General features: G+C 40.4%; 1 protein-coding gene across 1 annotated transcript; it reads left to right on the top strand.

The window, feature by feature from the left end:
* Positions 1-1,538: 1,538 nt before the first annotated feature.
* LYPLA1 (lysophospholipase 1) lies at positions 1,539-13,931 on the top strand. The gene is given in 10 exon segments (XM_033155212.1): positions 1,539-1,734; positions 3,957-3,988; positions 5,309-5,374; positions 7,030-7,077; positions 8,705-8,772; positions 10,270-10,320; positions 10,323-10,342; positions 11,523-11,624; positions 12,201-12,377; positions 13,804-13,931. Coding segments are annotated over 10 exon segments (687 nt in total). The 5' UTR covers positions 1,539-1,665; the 3' UTR covers positions 13,858-13,931.
* Positions 13,932-18,053: the final 4,122 nt, after the last annotated feature.

Below are 18,053 nucleotides of genomic sequence, written 5' to 3'. Positions count from 1 at the left end.
AGCTAGCAGAAAAAAGCCAGCCAATGTTGGTGTCAGCTGGTTTTCAAGAGGTGGGTGGCATTTCAGAGCTCCACTGCTGCAAAGGCCCTTTCACCAGCTGCAGAAAGGTACAATCACACTCAAAGATGGTTTTATACCACTTTAACAGTCCTGAAGAGAAAGTTTACACTTGAAATGTTATTAATCCTACTTCTCTGTAGATGGGAAAGTATTCACTTATTTCAAAATGTGGCAAGCCAACCTTGCTCATTCTGCTGATTGGGCCCTGGATTTCTGCCCCAAAGCTTTGCCCTGAGTGCTAGGCACCAGCAAGACCACCCAGAAGCAAGACAGCAATAAAGAACTCGTGTTCTTACTTTGTGTGTGGGAGCCCCCCCCCCGGGAAATCTTTGTATTTGCATGTTTCTAAACATTTAAAAAACAGCCGTACAGTATACCCTGTGGATGTGAGCTTAATCTGTAATGTAAAAGATTTCCCAAGTTTATTTTGATGCCATTTAGATCAGTGTTTTTCAACCACTGTTCCGCGGCACACTAGTATGCCGCGAGATGTTGCCTGGTGTGCCGTGGGAAAAATTGAAAAATTACTTTATATATAGTCAATATAGGCACAGGGTTAAATTTTTTAACATTTTCTAATGGTGGTGTGCCTCGTGATTTTTTTTCATGAAACAAGTGTGCCTTTGCCCAAAAAAGGTTGAAAAACACTGATTTAGATGACTGCATACCAGCCTTAACATCTGTACATGTTAAGTGTCTTGGAAGAAAACACTCTGTTTGGTAAATGTTTTTAATATTTTCATTGAAGTTTGTAAAAAACAAACAAAAAACAAATTAAAATAAAGAAGTTCTTCAGCTCCCTGTTTATTTATATGCTGCTCTTGAAAAACTTTACCGAGGCAGTTCTAAAACCTCTAAAATTACTCTTACATAAAGACCAGAGTTTTAAACAGCAGGAATCCAGGCGGTGTCCGGGCTGTTCTGTTCCTTTTGTTTGTAGGACGGCAATATTCTGGATTTCATTGGCAGATTTAAAGCGAAGACTTTTTGTTATTTTTTTTTGTATCTCTTAAGGTTTTTTTGGTTTGCCTTTTCCATCTTCTTTTCGGCCACTGTAGAGCAGGTGCGGGAAAACCGGGGGGGACGACGACGACCTGAGGGGAAACCTTCAGACGTTGCTTGGACTACAACTCCCATCATTCCTGGCTGCGGGCCACGGAGTCGAAACCCCATTCCCCATCCATTTGAGAGAAGAAAACAAAACGCGGCGCCAATAATAACCTAGAAACCCTGTCTGCAGGCTGAGCAGGAGCCGTTGTGGTGCTTTTTCAAAAACAACAACAACACCCCCACCCGTGTGCGAATCCATCCCACAGAAACAAACCAGGTGTTCGAGGGCCCCGAAGAGGCCTACACGCTTGTGGGAGGACCCTCCTTTTAACGGCCGCCCTCGCTTGCTGACGCCACACGCAAGAGAAAGGCACGCACGGGCGTGCGCTCGCTCACTCCCGCTGACGTAGCATTCGGGGAAGGCGGGCCCGGGCGAGCTTCCTCCCCGTTTTCTTCCTTCCAATCCGTTTCCCCGCCACGCCCGTTCCTCCTCCCTCCCCGCGACAGTTTCTCACCGGCCTCCCCCCGCCCACCCTGCGGGTCGGAGAGTCGTGTATGTGCGGCAACAACATGTCTGCCCCGCTGCCAGCCATCGTCCCGGCCGCCAGAAAGGCCACCGCCGCGGTGAGTGAAGAAGGAGCGGCAGCGCCTGGCGCCTCTCGTAATGAGGGGGGTGGTCTTTTTTAGGAGGGGGGGAGGCGGGGGAAAGAGTTGACCAGGCAGGGGCTGGCGGGGGGGGGCGTCTTGGGCGTCCCACTCCTAAACTCACTGACTCTTTGGGAGGAAGCCCCGCGGAACGCAGCGCGACTTGTTTTGGAGTCGGAGGGCCCACATCAGTGCCGTAAGACTAAGCACCCCCCCCCACCTCCTGCCCCTGGCCTGGCTTTTGGATAGGCTTGTCTCCCGGTGGGCGGTAATGCCCTTGAGCCGCACCTCAGTCGCCGCCGGCCCCCCGGCCGCCCCCTTGTAGGTAAAAGTCCTGGGTTTTGTTCGAGGTAGCCGGGCTTAGTCTTTAAAGTCTGTGATGAATGTTAAGTACGCCATATGAACAGACGCGCGGTGGATCAACAGTTTTGATATATGGTAAAGATGCATATTCTGCAAGCAGTTCTTGCAGAAACCAAACAGCGTTCTCTTCCCCGTCCTCCCTCTTCAGGGAAGAAAAGCAAAATCTGGCCAAGCTCAGAATCGAATATCGCCGGGTTTCACAATATGAGCCTAACAAAGCGTTGTTGCGCTTGAAAATCTAATTAAGACCGTGCAGCCGCTTGGGTCCTTTCCTTGCCTCAGTGCTAATCCAAGTTTATGAGCAAGACCCTAAGTAGTAATTTCTTGTGCTAAAACTAAAAATACCTTTCATTTCACGGCCTTGGTGTCAAATCCTGTGTGGGCAGGTGAGAAAATCGCAACCGAATGTCACAGCAATTGGATGAATTGCTGAGAAGGCTTTGGGAAGCCAGCACATGCTCTCATTTGTTGAGAGACTTGGCTGCAACAAAACATTTCATCACCTTTTGCTGTCTCTTTCAAAAGTGTTTGGAATATGAACACTTGCACCAGAAAAACCAGAAGCGCAAAGTAGAACTATGTGAGTTATTTTGGTGTCAGTTTCCATGCAGGAGTGTCCCACATAAGCATTTTATTTGCTTAGGTGGTGAGAATTTCTAATGAATAGTTTGATTTATGAAGGTTTCAAATGTGGTTTAATGCTGCTGGATATCTGTCAGGTTTTAAAAATTACTATTTTTAACAACTTGATGAGCAGCACAGGCTACTGCTAATTACGTTGGTGGGGCCCTATATCCCCGAGGACTCATAATTATTATAAGGAAAAGGAATATAGAAAGGCTTAAAATGAAAGGACAAAATAAACATTAATTATAAGGAAAGAAATGAAGAAACAACAACAATTTATTTCAAAGACATATGAGTGGCCAGTTTGATTCTGTTTTTATTCTGTAGTTCTATTTTGAGGGCAGAAGTAAAAATGGAACCACCAGAGCATCAACCAGCATGCAGTTTCTTTTTGCCAAGTGGTTCTGAGATTGCTGGCTTTGCTCCCAGCTCAGAAACTTGCTACCTAGCTCACACTACAAGGTCAAACCAGTACAGGATCACACAAAATTTAATACAAAATGGGTTTTGGTTCTCATAGGTGCTTTTGCATAGGAGGGACCACACACAGTGATCTGTGAGGTGACTGCTCTGTATGTCGAACAGTTTCTGTGTGCCTTGCTGCACTGGTTTTCTCCACCCCAAATTCTTTTATCTTTAAAATATGTGCAATGCAGTCCTGATTCTTTGGAAGTCCCACCAAACTCCCAGGTAAGGATATATAGAATTGTAACCTCTATACACTCATACCTCGGGTTACAGCTGCTTCACGTTGTGCGTTTTCAGATTGCGCACCACGCCGAACTCGGAAGTACCAGAACGGGTTACTTCCAGGTTTTGGCATATGTGCAGAAGCACCAAATTGCAACCCACGCGCGTGCAGATGCAGCACTGCGGGTTGCCAACATGCCTCCCGCATGGATCACGTTCGCAACCCGAGCGTCCACTGTATTTTTTTGGTCAGAGGAACACAACACTGGAACTGATCAACATGGTCATCCAGTACTCAGGATGATAGTTGCTGCATGGAGAGCTGCCGTGCAAAGGCAGTTTTGAATGACTTGTTTACATACATGATTGATTCATTGTGAAAAAAGAAAAAGGTGAACCTCAAGCAGGTGCCCAAGGTGAATGTGGTTCACAGTTCAACTACCAAATACATTTCAACAAATGTTGTACCATGTAATCTTTAAAAAAATAAATGGTCTAATTAATGTGCTGTTAACTTCTAGGTCATATTTCTTCATGGATTAGGAGATACAGGGTAAGTGAAATATTTAGCTTGTTATATGATCTTAGCCTTTGAAAATGCAGCTTGCTACATAGAGAATATGCTATGTGTTGAATTCTCACTGCAGCCAAATCTACACCAGCTCCCCCCATGACAGCTTATTACTGGCTTATGTGCACTCAGTGCTCAACCTCCATATGTTAATACCATTACTTCTGAACAGGATTACTATATCCTGGGATTTTTCAGACTAGTTTTATTACTTTAAAAAATATTAATTCTGCATTTTACTTCCCTTGCACATGCCATGATACAACAATATAGCATTGTTAGTATTATCAGTGGGAGTGGCCTTAATCCTGTAGAACTAGCTTGGCACCCCACCTTCCTTTCTTGCCCCACCTTGAGCTCAGGGTGGCCAGGAGTTTTATCCTTTATTTTTCTCTCAATGACTAAACAGTCATGACTATTTATTGGGCAACACTTCCCAATATACACCTTCATTTTTGTTCTCCTTGAGAGAGAGTAATCTCTTCATCCACCTGCATAGGGAGAGGGAGGGTGGGAAAAGCATAGGTCTCCAGCAACAACTTTGGTGGGAGAAATAACATCCCCCCCAACATTGATCCTGTTATTCCAAGGGTACCTGGTTGGTGGCTGGGCTTCTCCCCATCACCATTCATTTCCCCCTGTTTTCCTGGCTAGGGAAGGAATCTATGTATGGTTTGGGGTGTAAAGATTCAGGTAAGAATCAATTTAGTGCTTGAAATGTGTTTACTGGTTTACATAGTGCCATGGAATGTATCCTTTTAAACTTACATGCAGGTTGCCACCTGATTTAAGTTAATGGCTGGAAATTAGTCTAGAAAAGAATAAACAGGAATCCTCTTCTAATATTTTTATTTCACATTGTGCTTCCCAACAAAGTAATTATTTTATACAGTTCAATCCAATGTCTATTCGTTCCAGTGGGGCTTAGTTACCAAAAGTTACATTTTGAAATTAACATTTAATTAACACATGTGCAGTTTAACTGGTTGTAGCAATAATTTTTGCTTTGCATTACTGTCTCACTTCTTTTCAGTCTTGAAGCTGAATCCTAATCTTTGCCTTACAGCCAGCATAAACTGCAAAATTATACTGATCTAAACATTGAAGAATTGGAAATCTGATTTAAATCAAATTTAAAAATAAATCCTGATAGAAATGGACCCTCCTTTTAAAGTGTTGGGTTTTATATCCTAAAAAGAGGATGCTAAATTGTGACATAAGTAATGACTTTAGATAGGTGTATTTAAATGAACTGGAAGATTTTAAATGACAAGCTTTTTTGTTTTGTCTGTATTCTAATAGGCATGGGTGGGCAGAAGCATTTGCTGGAATCAGAAGCCCCACACATAAGTATATTTGCCCACATGCGTAAGTATATTAATCCTTTTTGGTTAGTGTTCTTCCCCCAACCCCATTTTCAAAATTAGATGGCAATTACATGTTTTGTAACAGATGGCCTGAATGTTTTCTTTGAGAAACAAAGAGTTGCTGTATATTCAGCTTTTTGGTTCTTCTTAAAATTAAAAATTCATTTCTATTAAGCATATTTCCGTGATTTCAGTTAATTGCACACAACATAAAGGCACAGTTTTAATTCCCTGATTAATAGTTTGGTCTTTTGGAGATTTTTCATGTGCCAACCACTTGCTTGTTTGATAGTAGTGAGTAGCAGTTCCCAACAAGCAAGCAGTGATTTGAGTAAGCACAATTTCCTTTCACTTGTCTGTCATGTTTTTGAACGGTGATTCCTTCCATCACACATCCAGCATTACAGACAAGAAGGCAAATCCTTGGTTACCTGCATCTAGAATTTCTAGCTGCTTGAGATGACCAGATGGCTGCAAAAATCTGCTTGTGGGGCTCAACAGCATGCATCCAAGAGATTCTCCAGCTGTATTATTTGTTTGTTTCCATATACCCCACGCTTTCACCCAGTGGAAGCACAGGGTGGCTAACAGTATGGTACAACAATAGGAAATACAAGGTAGCAGGGAAATGCAGGTGCCTAGGGGCTTCCTTCTGAAACATTTTTAGGTTTTATCATTACAGGGGCTCTGGATTACATTAGAATTTCCTCTCCTGTGGAATATCCTTAAATAACTTGAGACATTGTACAGGTTGTGGTGCAGAGTGCAGCATGACACTTTAGAGAGAGACTGGAGAAATACCAAGGTAATTTAGGTGTGAGCCTGAAAAAACCATGCTTTGATCATTCCCAGATACACAAAAATGAATTTCAAAGAGAACATGAGCTATAAATGAAGTCATTAAGCTTATGACTTAAAGTGATAGAATCTTCAATATCCCACATTAAGTCCATGCTTTGCCATGTATCTTTTAAGTATGTACGGTTTTTTTATTATAGGACACTGATTCCCAAATGGTGGCTTGGGACCACCTGGGAAGTACCACTTGACAGAACTTCAAAACAAGGAGTATGACTTCAATGAAGGGGTGGGGCTGAAGGTGGGTCCCAAACACACAATCTTCATGGTGAATCCTAAGTTATATATTATACTGCCTTGTCCAAGTAAGCCAACCAATTTCAGGAATGGAAAAAAGCCCTTTATGCCCAAGTCTTGGATCAAAATGCTCAGTATTAGTCTTATTTAGGGACTGGTAGGTTGAAAAGGTGGGAAATAATAGGTCCGTAACATGTATTTTGTTTCATGATAGAAGGAACACAGGGAAACAGAATGTGTGAATACCAGGAAATGATCTATTGGCTCCCAGTGTGTCAGTGAGCACAGGAGGAGAAATGTACATGATTCACATAGCACTAATGTGATGGGTCACCATATTTGTTGACCAAGAAATGACAGGTATTTGAGCAGGGGTAAGAGGGTCAGAAAATTTCATTTCCTGTCTCAGCCAGTTACAAAAGTTTCTCTCTAAGGAGGTCCGCCTATTTTATATGGTCTTTATCAGGAGTTATCAGGAGTTACATATTACAGAAACACATGAAAATGGTTGTTTTGAATGTTTTTGTTAATTTTAAATAAATCTTTCTCCCCAATTTCCAGGCCAGTTATGCCAGTTTCTTTAAACATGAACATGGCTATGCCTTCTTGGTAAGTAGTGGATTTGCAATAATTTTGTCATTTTCTTTAGGTTTGTTGCATTCTCTTTCACTGAACGTACAATGTTATTTATTCCAAATGGAGGAATATTGAAGGAGTAGGTTGATTTTGGTCACTACATAGTAAAGTGAGGAAGTGACATGGATGCAATAAACACTGATTGAACCTATAGTCACCTTAATTTCACATAATGTATGATATAATGGACTATGGTCACAGTTGTGTCTTTTCTGTGGACTACAGCTCATAAAGAGGAAGAGGCCTATGTTTAGTCTAGCACAGATATCCCCCAACCTGCGGCCCTCCAGATGTTTTGGTCTACAATTCCCATGATCCCTAGCTAACAGGACCAGTGGTCAGGGATGATGGGAATTGTAGTCCAAAACATTTGGAGGGCCAAGGTTGGGGATGCCTGGAGCACATAGTCAAACACATTGCTGCCCATTATGCCAGTGTTTCCTTTCATTCACATGAATTGGGGTACTGACACATGGCCTTGTTCAGAGTTTGCTTTGTATTCCTCTATATAGCACATGTTGCTGTTTAGTTTCAATCATAAATGCGCCTTTTATCATAAAGACACAATAACCTCTGGTTTGGATCTGATCTGTGGTTTGTTTCAAAGCTCATGTTCATGTTCAGAGTTGCCTATATTGGAGCTCTTAAGACTTTTAAAAGCTGGATGACAGGCAGCTTTCTTCCCTACACACAGATTTAGTGGTAGAAAAGCTATATCATTTTATAATCATTCACAAAGTGCTTAAAAGCTCAGACGCGTTACCAGAAAAAGTGATCAGTATAGCTAACCCTACCTCTTGCTTGCCTCTCCCTTCTTCAACTCCATCCATCCAACTGTTTCCTCAAATCCTTGATCTCCATCCTGCATTCATTCAGCCACAATTCTTTGCAGACACTGTTGTTTCTCCCCAACAATCCCTTCCTGCCAGAAGCATTCAGCTTTGATCCCTAAGACCCTGTGTAAGGTTTTCTATGCCTGTTCATTTGGCCTCTTCTTTCCTTGGCTGTCTTTCATGCCTGTACATACTCTGGCTATTTTCCCTCAGGTTCTGTATCTTAGTCTACTGTTGACTGTCACCTAACATTTAAGCTTGCTACACCATAGTCTCCCAAAACCTTTACTACTCAATTATTTGTCTTGATGATACAACTCCTGCTGTTTCTGTAGTTGAGTGGTAGTTCAAGTGCTGTTGGGTGCCTAACCTCTATCACCTCTAGCCAGCATCACTAATGATCAGGAATGATGGCAGTTGTAGTTCATAAACATCTGCAGGGCAACACGTTGACTAAATCTGCTATAGCCCATGTAAGCTTTTAGTTCTGGTCCAGCTGCTACCTTGCTTGCTTTCCTTGGAAGCGGCGTTTCTCAAGTCCTCATCTGACATATGACAGTTTAGAGACACAAACTTTCAGTACCAAAGGTTTTGTCACCATCATGACCAGTAAATCCCTTTTTATATTGCAGCATAAAGAAAAAGGCTTTATTCTGCTAACACTATGGATTACATTTTTAACCACTTCCTGATTGTGTTATAATAATGGAAGCAGGTAGTGCTTAAAAACCTTTCCCACTAAATTTATCTACATTGTTTCATTTAAGGTTTGATATCTTGGCTCTCTCAGATTCACAGGAAGATGAAGCTGGGATTAAGCAAGCATCAGAGAATGGTATGTTCTATCTATAACAATGTTACGTTCAAAACAAAATCGAAAATTCTTTCTAGTAGCACCTTAGAGACCAACTGAGTTTGTTCCTGGTATGAGCTTTCGTGTGCATGCACACTTCTTCAGATACGTTCAGTTACCGGTAGGTAGCCATGTTGGTCTGCCATAGTCAAAACAAAATAAAAAATAAAAAAAATTCCTTCCAGTAGCACCTTAGAGACAACTAAGTTTGTTCTTGGTATGAGTTGGTCTCTAAGGTGCTATTGGAAGAATTTTTTAAATGTTATGTTCACTCCATGAGCAGAGCTTCTTGATCAGACCATCTAGTCCAGCATCCTGTTCTCGCAGTTGCCAGCCAGATGCCATGGGAAGCTCATAAGCAGGACATGAGTGCAATAGTGGTTTCTTGTGCTTCCCAGCAACTGGTGTTTACAACTACATCTTCATGAGCAGCTTGCTGCATTTCTGTGTTGTACAGTGAGAAATGGAGCCAATTTTTAGTGCCAAAGCTATGTGTATGGTCACCCTGCACATTTGGGCCTTCCCAGTGCCGGTATATAGCCCACTTTCCCCAGCGGAATTCAGTCCTCTGAGGAAAAAATGGGCCCCTATTCCTATTCTGATCCAAACCACAGAATGACTGCAATCTTAATAGAATGGGTTGTTGCCACAATTTGTGGCATGTAGCCAGGACATTTCTTTTGACCAGGGGCTGTATCCCATTATGTCACTCAACTTTTTGAATTACCATTCTATTTCTCACCTCTCTTCTCCCTTTTCTACTTGCAATTGCATCATTTGTGTTGCAGACAATAGGTAGGTTGCAGACAAGTAGTCTTAAAGTAATTTGAACTTGAAAATAAACCCTGACAAGGTGGTTCTGATGACTTCTTTGCTCCCACAACTAACCCAAAGCAGAATGGGAGATTTCTGCAACCTCCAATGCACTCCACCTAGTCATAATCAAATCTGTTACATGATCTGTATTGGGGCTCAATTCTTATGCAGTTTTGTTTTGATTGATAAACAAATTTATTGATAGCTTGCCACTTTTATTATATATTTTACAGTATTTGTATTAATATATATAAGTTCACTGCTTTGGGAGCCTTAGGTTAAAAATTGGTATATACTGTACAGGTAAGCAGACACAGTAGAAAGGCATGGGAAAATGGCTCACCCCCTTGAAGGTGTCTTGGCCCATAACTTTAGGGTAGATGGAATCATATTTGTCACCTAAGAATCAGTAGAATTTCACTGATGCTAGGAGTGTATTTAAATCTTTGCCTGTTTACCTCGTCCTGAGGTAGTCTTTTAGGTGAGGCTTTATAGCCTAGCAAGAAGAGAAGATTCTGATTTATTATCTGTAGCTATGCCTGCGGCTGGATAATTGGACTAATGTCTCATCTTTACCTATTAGCCCCACAGTGGCTCTCTCCATGACAGTCAATTGTCTACTTTTTGTGATGACCATTAACAGTTAGCTTTTTATGGTTGCAGTGAAAGCACTTATTGAGCAAGAAGTAAGGAATGGAAATACCCTCAAACGAATAATTTGGGAGGATTTTCTCAGGTAAAGCCAATTACTTTTTTTTTTACATCTAGCACCATTTCTGTGTAAGTTGAAAGTGACTTTTATAGTACGACACACCTGCTATTATTACCATATAACATAGAATTCTAGATAGTTTTCCCACTTACCATTTTTTTCTGTGACCTTCAAAAGACCCACAGCACATTTTTAGTGGCATTTTCTTGTGCATATGCTCATCATAGTTGTTTAGCATTTGGCAGCATAAAGTTTTCCTGGAGTTTAGTTTTGTGGATTGGACATACTCCTATTACCTTCCCTCAAAGCTCAGGTTGAGTAGCAATTTTCAAACTCATTAAATACGCTAAAAACAAAAGTTAGTTACATATGTTCTTGGCACTGATAGTTCTACCTGAAATCTACCTTGCAGACCTTTTAGGGAATGTTCTGATCTTGCATGCACTCTGATACAGGAATGCACAATCTGTGGAACAACCACTAAAGAATACATGTCAATCATTTTTATATGGCTTGTAAATGTTATAATTTCTAGGTTAACAGCATGAGGTACAGGAGATGAAGTGGTCCCTTGGAGCTCAAGCTATCGTAAAGGACGAATATGCTTAATTAAGTTTGGATCTTGTGCATGGGAGTTCGTATGGTTGCATTTGCTGTGTACAGCAGAGGACTGCTTAGAGCAAGATGCAAACAAAGACAGATTTGCTGTTTTTAAAGTAGAGTTTTACAATACATAGTTTCACAGACATGTCAGTTGCCTGTTAAGAAAACCAATACCTGTCCCTTTGCATCTCCTCAGTAGTGTCCCCAAACCCAGCCACTTTGCTCATTCTTATCCCAAATGAAAGGAAGGAGCTGTGCCACCTGAACTCCAACATGCTTAAAGGTCCTTGTAGAAGTGCCCATAGGAAAACAAATGTTTTACAATCGGCCCAAGGATTGGAAGTGAAAGATTCAAATACAGCTCACACTTGAAGAGAGTTGGGGTAGTGGAGAACATATTGCCTCAAGGAGGTCTGCCTTGTATTTTGAAGAACTATTAATGTAAGATCTATGTGTTTGATTCTAGAATATAAAAATGCAGATGTGCTGTTTGACCAGTTTCTAAATGTTGGTAGGGAAGCCTAGTTGAAATTACAGCATTTTCAGTGAGCATATTTTAATATGTAATTGCAGTAATGAGTGCTCTTTTTGTTTTCACTAGGGAGGAGCTTTATCATTGTACACAGCTCTCACAACAAATCAGAAGCTGGGGGGTATTGTAGCACTCAGCTGTTGGCTTCCGCTGCGGACCTCATTTCCACAGGTAGTGAGTGTACTGCTTTACTAAAATTCAAAAGAACTGAGGTTGGTTATGGTTATATTAAAAAAAGCTTTCCATTTATATTTCTGCATTCAATTCTCATGACAGAGAGGCATAATTATAACAGTCAGTGATAAAGGCAGCTTATAGCAAGTTAAAGAGCATTCTGTTTGGTCCTTTTCTCCATGCCTCTATCCCCTCTTAGATCTTGACTATAGAAAAATATAAACAGTATTTCATGAACCCAAGAACTTAAAACAGGTTCCATGCATTTCTAAAGAAGGTATTGTGATATCAGCTGGATGTTTCTTCAGCACCTTTCACTAGAACAGCACATGAAAAGGATATTTTCCTTAAAGTGTTAGTATGAGAGGCTTAGCCAGTGGGGTGCCTTCCGGATTCCTTTTCCCATCCAGCCAGAGTGTTGACTTCATGATGCTGACCTAGCCACTGTGACTCAGACTAACCTATGTCATAGAGCAGTGAGATGAAAGGGATGGTGAACTGCTTGGAGGGCTAAAATAAAAAGTTGTGCATACCTTTCACCTCTTAATGTTCTAATGTATTGCCTTTTGACAGGGTCCTATCAACTGTGTCAACAGAGACATTCCCATTTTCCAGTGCCATGGTGACTGCGATCCTTTAGTTCCGCTTATGTTTGGTTCCGTCACTTCTCAGACACTAAAGACAATGTTAAATCCTGGCAACATAAGTTTTAAAACTTATTCGGGCATGATGCATAGCTCGAGTATTGAGGTAATTGTTCTGCAATATACTGATATCATCTGAAGTGATGTTCTGTTTCTTTGTTTTCCATTTAAGCCATACAGTCATACCCCGGGTTGTGTTCGCTTCGGGATGTGTTTTTTCAGGTTGCAAACGCGGCAAAGTCACAAGTGTTTACTTCCAGGTTTCACCACATGCGCAGAAGCATTCTGTGCAGTTTTGCATGTGCAAACGCGCTGCTCGGGTTACGGACTTTTCGGGGTGCAAACAACACCTCGGAATGGATTGGGTCCGTAACCCGAGGTATCACTGTACTAGTATATAAGGCCTTGAAACAATTGTAACAATATAATTTTATTTCAAGAACTAGTTGAAATTTATTAAAACATTTAAAAAAACTCAATAGATACAATTGAAGGATAGGATACAACTGTAATAGACCTAACATTGTCCTGCACTTCCTCTTTCTAAGTAATACCACATTTTCAGGTATAGTGAATTAAACCAACCAAATACCCAGTATTTTGCAACATAATTCTGACTTCCTTAGCATGGAACCTGCTGACATTATATGCAATGCAGTCAGTCATACATCTGTACTCAGAATAAGTCCCAGTAAGTTCAGTGGGGGACGTGGGTGGCGCTGTGGTTCAAACCACAGAGCTAGGGCTTGCCGATCAGAAGGTCGGTGGTTCGAATTCCCGCAATGGGGTGAGCTCCTGTTGCTCGGTCCCTGCTCCTGCCAACCTAGCAGTTCGAAAGCACGTCAAAGTGCAAGTAGATAAATAGTACCGCTCCGGCGGGAAGGTAAACGGCATTTCTGTGCGCTGCCCTGGTTTGCCAGAAGCAGCTTAGTCATGCAAACAAAAGCCAGCTCCCTCGGCCAGTAAAGCGAGATGAGCGCCACAACCCCAGTCATCCGCGACTGGACTTAACGGTCAGGGGTCCCTTTACCTTTAAGTTCAATGGGGCTCACAGGTTAGAGCAAAGCTTTTCAAACTTTTCATGTTGGTGACACACTTTTTTAGACATGCAGCATTTTGCAACACAGTAATACAGTTTTACTAGCACACCGGAGGTTTAAACTAATCACTTCCAGCCCTGGAAGGAGTGTGGGGAGTGTTTGCGTGACACATCTACACACTGCAGCCAACACACCAACATGTCCACAAACACTCAGTTTGGAAAGACTCTTGGCTAAAGGGTATAGGATTATAGTATTGGTCCAAAACGGTGCACATACAATGGCAGGCTGACTGTATGTGGGACTTCCTTTTTTAGTACTGTAAAATGACAGTTCGTATTTCAAGTTTGGTTGAATGGAAAAGAATGTTTTCCAGGGTAAGAATGACTTTGCATTGTAAGGAATCCAGCCATATGCTTGGTTTTATTGTGTATTGATTCCTGCAATATGCGTAATTAAACTAGATCACTGTTTTTTTTTACCCCTTAACAGGAAATGATGGATGTGAAGCAGTTTATTGACAAGCAACTACCTCCAATTGACTGAAACTGTGTGAGAAACCTTTTGTTAAATGCACCAGCAGCAGTTGTCACCTGTACTAAATTGTTCCTTTTCATGCAGCCATTTCTAAAGTATTTCTGTGCCTACAGTGTTAACTGTATTGCAAAGACTAGATCACATAACTTTGAGAAGTAATGCTCTTTTCAAAACTTCACTGGCCGCAGTGTAGCTACAAGGCAGAGGAAAAGCATGTCAGAATATAATTAGGTATACTCCTCCATGCTTGATTGCTCCAAATTTATATTTGTCTCTTCATAACTGAATACCTCGTCTTTAAAATAATGGTTTAAATGAGAACAGTTTATGTTCCAGACCTGTTTTATTACTGCTTGCAAAATTGGCATTCATGTATTATACATACAATATGCAGTATGTAAAACTGAGTAAGCATGCAGTGGTAGGATAAGTATATATACTTAAAGATCAAGTTTAATCAATAATATTGCATGAGCAAGAGAAGACTGTTGCTCAGTCTTTAATTATTCCTGCACATTGATGAAATATAGTATTATCACCTCCCTGTGTGTCAAGCTACTTTGAAAACTTAAAGCACCTGATCTCTTAAGTCAGATTCCCACTCAACTGCACTTAATATGATTTTAATATAAATCTTTAATACATTGAATTTCTAGCATAAGCTTTCCTAAAGTGTTGCAGAACTTAAGCTCTCAAATCCTCATAAGTAGCCTAGTAAAATTTCTTAATTAAAAGTAAAAGAATATATTTTATGAACAATTATAGGAAAAGCAGGAATGTGCTGTGGTACAACCACTGATGTAATAGACAAGTGGATCTAGAAAAGTAATTGGACTCATTTTTCTTTGCACACTTAGCACAACAGTGTGACTTTTTGTTTTAAAATGTTTCAGACTAAGCCTTTGTCAGACTAGTATCTCCCCGCTGCCCTAAAGTTATGGCAAATATTTGAGAAATAAAATATTCTCCCTTGCTCAACCTGCCAAACCTTATTGCATTTTAATCTATACATATACAAATAAAATCCGAAGCTTCGTAAGTAACTTGTATAGCCAGCTTCAAAAATTTTCATCTAATGTATTCAGAAGCAGTATTGCAGATTTGGTGGTAGTGCAAATCATAAATATGTAGAAAAGTTTGGACATTTCCCCTCTCTTCCAGGCCATCACTGAAGTTCCACTATTTTGCTAATTGCCTTGGCATTACACTGCTGATACATAACTTATTCTTAATGATGCTGAAATTGCAGCTTCTGGGGTTTCTTCTATTATCTCTCTTCTTTATGCATATAATCCAAGCGTAGGAATACAATCCAACACAGTAATATGTGCACGAAGACAAGCATTTATTAAGTTACAGACGTTATAGTGTTCCGAGGATGTTTGTAATGTGACTGTAAGTACTTCTATCTAGCTTTGTGTATCACATTCCTTGAGCCTTGCTGGACCTTTTGTAGCTTCAGGGCCATCTATATACCAGCAGAATTGGGCAGTAAAGTGGTTCCTGGTCTGTACAAGTTCAGATTTCAGGTTTGACTGTTCTTAGCAGTCTCCCTAATTTGCTGTGTGCTAGGAGAGTTTGAATGAAGAACTGAAACATGCCACCTTTCCATTTATAGAAATGGATTTCTACATTGCATGCAATGCATTTCATACAATGCATTTCAGGAACAGCTTTACCACTTAATTCTGCTGTATAAAATTCAGCCCTTAAACAGCAGTGAATGCTTCTGTACTCAGCCTTCCTTCCAAGATATTTCAGTGCTGAGGACCTCTGCAAGAGCTGGTGTGCACAGGATTTCAATGAAACCAGTTTGACTCTCCTGAGTGCTTGTCCTGTTTATACTGGAGAATAGTTTTCAATATAAATTATAGCTTGCAGCAAAAGGCAATCTATCATTTTTCTGGCAATGTGTGAATTTTTTTCAGAACCTTGCTTTAACAGAAGTTGGTCTGCTAAAAAGTATTTCCAATGAAATAGATACGTTCTATTAAGCAGTAGTGAAAATAGATGTTTTGATTTGCTAGACTAGATTCATGTTTTATCAACTCGTGTGAAACTACTGAAATAAAAATGGTAGTACTCCAATAAGATACACATTTAGTTCACTTTGAAATTATAGACATGGAACATTTTGTCAAATCAAAATTTGATATCCAGTATTAGATGAAATACTTAATTGCCAACTTGCTGATAAATAGTAATTATATTGTATGTATATTACAGCCTAAATGCTGCATCAAAGGAAAAACTAATGACTTTATTTTACCAAGATAGGATGTAGCCTTTATTTTTCCCTTAAGTATTGTACAATGTCAATGCAGTGAATTGCTGAAGGAGTACAGTACTCTAACTTGTTATTCTAGATCTGTTAATTAAATGTTTGCCTTAGTGAGGTGTATTGCACTTCATTAAACTGCAAAATGCATCTTTTTATAAATAGGTGCTATTGAAACTCAAATGAATATAGTTTTAAGAATGTATTGTATAGGATGTTAATGAAGCCATATGTTTAGGCTGGGATATTTTATAAACAAATTTAATTTGGCTTTCTTTTATCCTAAGTTGTAGAAATACACAGTTAGGGTAACATCTTGATTTTATATTTGTTTATAGAAATAAATCTTGTTGAAATGGCTTTCTTGTAATTGAAAATTGTAACCTTTCTGTTACTGTGAAATAAACTCTGAACAACCAGTACATGAACCATTTCTTGATAGCAGAATAAAGGCTGCAGACTTTATATATGTAAAGTAAAGCAAAAGATGGAGAAGGGAATATTTCGTCTTTTAAAAGAACCTAATATTACCTTTCATTTATAAATCGCAAAGCCATTTGCAATGTGTGTGTGTGTACCCACCCACCCACCCACTGAAATCCATACAGTTAACTATCTAAATAGTAATAATTTCAGGAACAACAGCAGCAAGAATAAAAAATAAATCTTGCAGTAAGAGTCAGTAAATAAACAGAAAGATCTTTAACTGCTTGCAAAGGCATGCAATGTTTGTAGGGTGATAACTGACGCTACAATAGATAAGGTTAATATTAAAAGCAGGTGGTCTTTCAGATATTAGGGCTTTAAAGACCAATGTGAGCATCTTGAATTGCACCTGGAAATGAAGGCAACCAGTGCAACTGTTTTAGAATGGGTTAAATCAGACCTAAATGGAACCTCAGCCTGCAATCTGGCTGCTGCATTTTCGACCAACTGAAGTTTCTGCGTCATCTTCACTGCACTAATACGGTCTGGAAGTTGGCAGAACATGGAGTACAGTGGCCAAAGAATCTCCGTCCAAAAGGAATCATAGGTGGCAAACTAGCTGGAGCTGAAAAAGGCATGCCTAGTCATCAAAACCGTCTGAGCCTCCAGTGATAGTGATGAATCCAGGAGCACCCCAAAGCGGCAAACCTGCTTCTCCCATCCAGGGTGGTCTGCTAAGGGCTTAGTATTTATTTTTTTAAGCAATAAAAGTTTGGGTAAAATAAAAATGTCAGTCGATGTCTGAGTAATAATAATGTAGACTTCAGAAATACCGGTAACTATTAGTAGAAATGTTCCTGCAAGTATTTTGGCTCCAAGTCATTTAGGACTTTGTAAAACAAGCAGCAGCTTAAATTGGACCTTTTAAGATACTGGTGCTAAATGATCCAATTTGGCTGCCCCAAAGTTAACAACCTGACTCTGCAGCAATAATCCAATTCCTATGTCACCAGAGCACAGGCTACTTGTAACAAACTGTCTTGGTCTAAGAACAGCTCTTATTCACTGCCCAGAAAGCCTTTCCTATGGTGTTCTGCATGCTTAGGCAGCACATGCTGAAAAGCGTAGCATAATTTTTAACTGACGATAGGAAATCCCTGTAGTAGTTAGAAAATGCTGGAAGGCGAGACAAAGGTACGATATCCAGTAAATGGCGGGGGCGATATATATTAAAAAATGGACTTTGAGCTGAAGAAACCTTCCCGCATCCCACACCGACCTCTCCGCTTACAGGCCACCCACCCTCTGTGCCTTATACCTGGGTAACAAAGGAAGACCCCATCCCGATTAAGCACCATGAGGGCAAATCATAAGGCAAGGGATGCGTACACACCATACAGTTTTACATCTGAAAGGCATTCCTCCCACACACACCCCAAAAATAAAAGCAATGGGAACTGTAGTTTCCTCCTTGCAGTGCTACAGTTCCCAGCGCCATTAA

Source organism: Lacerta agilis, chromosome 7, assembly GCF_009819535.1.
Source record: "Lacerta agilis isolate rLacAgi1 chromosome 7, rLacAgi1.pri, whole genome shotgun sequence".
NCBI classification, from domain to species: domain Eukaryota; kingdom Metazoa; phylum Chordata; class Lepidosauria; order Squamata; family Lacertidae; genus Lacerta; species Lacerta agilis.
The sequence above is the reverse complement of the archived record's forward strand: the minus strand, read 5'-3'. Positions and strand labels throughout refer to the sequence as shown.